Below are 3,979 nucleotides of genomic sequence, written 5' to 3'. Positions count from 1 at the left end.
ATATATATATATATATATATATATATAATAGAGATGAAGGAGGGAGAGCAGAGGGTGGGTGAGAGGAAGAGAGAGAGGAAGAAAGAGGAAAGGTGAGAAGATGAGTTTAAGAATTATTAAAATGTGGTGAATATAATTGAAAATGATGATGATGATGATGACAATGGCGATGACAATGATGACAATGACAACAACAACAACAACAATGATGTCAATGATTCTCATGGAAATGGTTGTGAAAAGAATGGTGATAAAAATGGTAAGTGGGAATGATGATAATGACATTCATGGTAATTTATCAGAAGACTTACTGGAACTGGTGGAGGTACCCTTAGAGGAACTGATACTCTTGTCCGTTGGAGTGGAACTTCTGTAAAAGTAGAACAGAAAATTTTAAAAAATATTTCCACTGAAATAATTTATTATAATTGTTCTCTTTTACAATTTCTTCTCTGATTCCATTCATCCAAAATGTGGACTAACCAAACAGTTATTGTTATGGAAGAGTATCAAAGGAAGTTTGATGGAGGGTGTGGACGTTGGAAGAATCACTTAGTCTTTTACTTGTTTCAGTCATTTGACTGCAGCCATGCTGGAACACCGCCTTTAGTCGAGCAAATCGACCCCACGACTTATTCTTTGTAAACCTAGTACTTATTCTATCGGTCTCTTTTTGCCGAACTGCTAAGTTACGGGGACGTAAACACACCAGCATGGGTTGTCAAGCGATGGTGAGGGGACAAACACAGACACACATACATATATATATATATATATATATATATATATATATATATACATACATATATACGATGGGCTTCATTCAGTTTCCGTCTACCAAATCCACTCACAAGGCTTTGGTTGGCCCGAGGCTATAGTAGAAGACACTTGCCCAAGGTGCCACGCAGTGGGACTGAACCCGGAACCATGTGGTTGGTAAGCAAGCTACTTACCACACAGCCACTCCTGCGCCTAAGATACTCTATAGAAATTATAACCAGCACTGATTTTCGTTATGGCATTTCATCCTGAGACGTCAGATGTAAACAAGCAATGAGATTGAAGATGAAAATAAGGGTAATGGGCATATATGCCATATTTTGGCAGGTTTTGCTCCTTCATCAGCACCCGTCTAACCCCTTAATCATCAATGAACACATTGCGTAAACAGTCACTAAATATAGTGGTGTAACATTATTGGATATACCAGTTTTACATATTAAATACATTTCTGGAAACTGGTATGTAAACAATGACTTGTAGGGATGCAGAATTTCGTTATGCAACTACAATATAATATAAACTAAATTAAAAGTTTTTATAAGTCAATACTGTGTTAGCAGTGTGATTTACATCACTTGTTAGGGTTGTCTCTACACTGATTTTTGCTATGATGTTATATATATGAATGCATAAATATTTGAAAAATGTTTACCTAGATCTTCTGATTTTGAACGTAATAAGTTTTTATTTAAACTTGGTATTTCATAGATATCACCTTCTGTAATAAATATAAGCAAAATTTATGATAATGGTAATATTAATTTCAAATTTTGGCACAGGGCCAGCAAGTTCGGGGAAGGGAATGAGTCGATTACATCAACCCCAGTGTTCAACTGGTACTTATTTCATCAACCTTGAAAAGATGAAAGGCAAAGTTGACTGATAAAATACCACCAAGCATTTTGCCTGGCATGCTAATACTTCTGCCAGCTTGCTACCTTTATTATAATGGTAATATTAACAATGGCAACAACAAAAACAACAACAACAACAGTAACAATAACAATAATGGCACTAATTGTTTCTGATTTAGGTAAAAGACCAGCAAATTTGAGGGAAGTGGTTAGGTGGTACTTTACTTATTTTATTAAGTCTGGAAGAATAACAGGCAAATTTGACCTTTACCACAGACATATTCATAGAGTGTACTTTAGTTGACGGCAGAGAAGTGACAGTGAAGTATGGGCAAAACAGGAGAGTGTGCACAGTACAGTAGGGTGTATGTGGACAGTAGAATGTTGACGCTAAGAATTTACAGTGCAGTATGGGTAGCAGAATGTTGACAGTACAACATAGTGAGGACAGTACAGTAGTGTCTAGTTTGTAGAATGTGAACAGTACAATAGAATGTTGACTGTATGGTAGAAAGTAGAGTGTGAACAATAGAGTGTCTACTTTACACTCTAATGTTAATAGTGCAGTAGTGCTCATAGTGCAGGAGAATTCATGGTACAGGTGAGTGTTGAAAGCTCAATAGGGTGTTGAAAGATCAGCAGATCACTTGCATGATACTTACCTACTGACAGACCATACTTAAGTAAACAGGGAAGTCCATCAGACCTCATATTGTAGTGGTGCACCAGTAATTGGAGTGAGCACATGTATGGTCCATTGTCTATGTAGTACATTACTTTACCATTGTAATTCTGTAAATATCAATGTAGATATAATAAGATAGTGGTTGGATTTATAATGAATGGCATTTGTATAACTTTTACCAAGAGTGATCTCTCTTCCCCTCCTCTTCCTTTTTTCTTCAAGTGGTTGTAGCTAAGATGTACTTCATCAGGTAGTGCCAGGAATCTCAGCCCCTCAACAGCTTTGGTAAGTTCCCAATTTCATGCTGTGTGTCTCTGCCAATAGCATCAATGTAACTGAGCGGTGTGGTCTTCTACTATAGCCTTGATCTGACCAAAGCCTTGTGAGTATATTTTGAAGAAGAAACCAATCATATATGTGTATGTGTGTGTGTGTGTGTGTGTGTATGTGTGTGTGTGTGTGTGTGTATGTGCATGCGTGCGTATGTGTGTCTTTGTTTGTATCCCCCCACCGATTGACAACTGGTATTGGTGTGTTTATATCTCTGTGACTTAGTGGTTTGGCAAAGAGACCTATAGAATAAGTACCATACTTAAAAAGAATAAGTACTGGGGTTGATTAGTTCAATTAAAATACCTTAAGGTGGTGCCCCAGTATGGCCACAATCTAATGACTGAAACAAGTAAAATGTAAAAGGTATATTTGACAATATACTCTTAAATAAACTATGTTAGAATACAAGAATGGATGGCCACTGTTGGAATGTCAATTGATCACAGGGTCTACTTGATTCAGAGCTGACCTTGGGCTAAAAAGCAACATCATCATCAACAATACATACATATATGCACATGAAATTGGTTTTATAACATCTTCAATAAAAGAGTGCAGAGCGTTTTTGTACTTATGAATTGAATATATTCTCTGTATGAATAATAAAACATCCAATAAAAATGGAGGGGCTGGGTCATTACAAAAGGTTATGCATTTAGTGCACAACTTCTATATTTAGTGCAAGACAGTCAAGGTTACATTGTACAACGTATTTCTTTTAGATTGCTGATTGCAGTTGAAATGATGTCATGCATTTTTGTGGCAAGCATTTGTCACACTTGTGTCAGCAAAGCAGGAGTGTACTTCAATTATACAACTCTCATTCAATAACTGTCTGTGTGTGTGTAGATGTGTGTGTGCACATATATTTGTATACACATACATCTATATTTAAACACACATACTTATGCATATATTATACGTGGAGGCAGGTGGCCTTATAGCTAAGGGGATGGACTCACAAAAATAAGATTGTGCGTTCATTTCCTACACCAAGCTACATATTGTGTTCTTGAGCAAAGTACTTTATTTCATATTGCTCCAATCTACACAAATGGAAATGAATACCATCCCAGTGGTGGTGTAGTTTTCTCTTTTCATTAAGTGTCACATCCTGGATATTCCATTGGGTCAAGAGCAAGAAAAGCTGAGAGGATGTCTGTGTTTGGTTGCAGCTGCATAGGCAAAAGTGTGGTACATGCTACCAGGTCATAATGGCTTACAAGAAGTTTTGTTTATTTGTTTTACATATGTGTGTGTGTGTGTGTATGTGCATGTACATAGACATATATATGTATACGTGTGTGTGTGTGTGTGTATATAT

General features: G+C 36.6%; 1 protein-coding gene across 1 annotated transcript in view; it reads right to left on the bottom strand.

Moving 5' to 3' along the window:
• LOC106875391 (tyrosine-protein kinase HTK16) overlaps window positions 1–3,979 on the bottom strand; it is a 16,314-nt gene that overhangs the window by 10,398 nt on the left and 1,937 nt on the right. Inside the window, exons 2-4 of the mRNA XM_014923499.2 lie at window positions 2,300–2,429; window positions 1,436–1,501; window positions 312–370 (exon numbers count right to left, since the gene is read on the bottom strand). Of these exons, the coding sequence (XP_014778985.2) occupies window positions 312–370; window positions 1,436–1,501; window positions 2,300–2,429 (255 nt within the window). The remainder of the gene's footprint in view (window positions 1–311; window positions 371–1,435; window positions 1,502–2,299; window positions 2,430–3,979) is intronic.

This window comes from Octopus bimaculoides, chromosome 19 (assembly GCF_001194135.2).
Source record: "Octopus bimaculoides isolate UCB-OBI-ISO-001 chromosome 19, ASM119413v2, whole genome shotgun sequence".
Taxonomy (NCBI): domain Eukaryota; kingdom Metazoa; phylum Mollusca; class Cephalopoda; order Octopoda; family Octopodidae; genus Octopus; species Octopus bimaculoides.
This window is presented reverse-complemented; position numbering and strand designations above follow the sequence as displayed.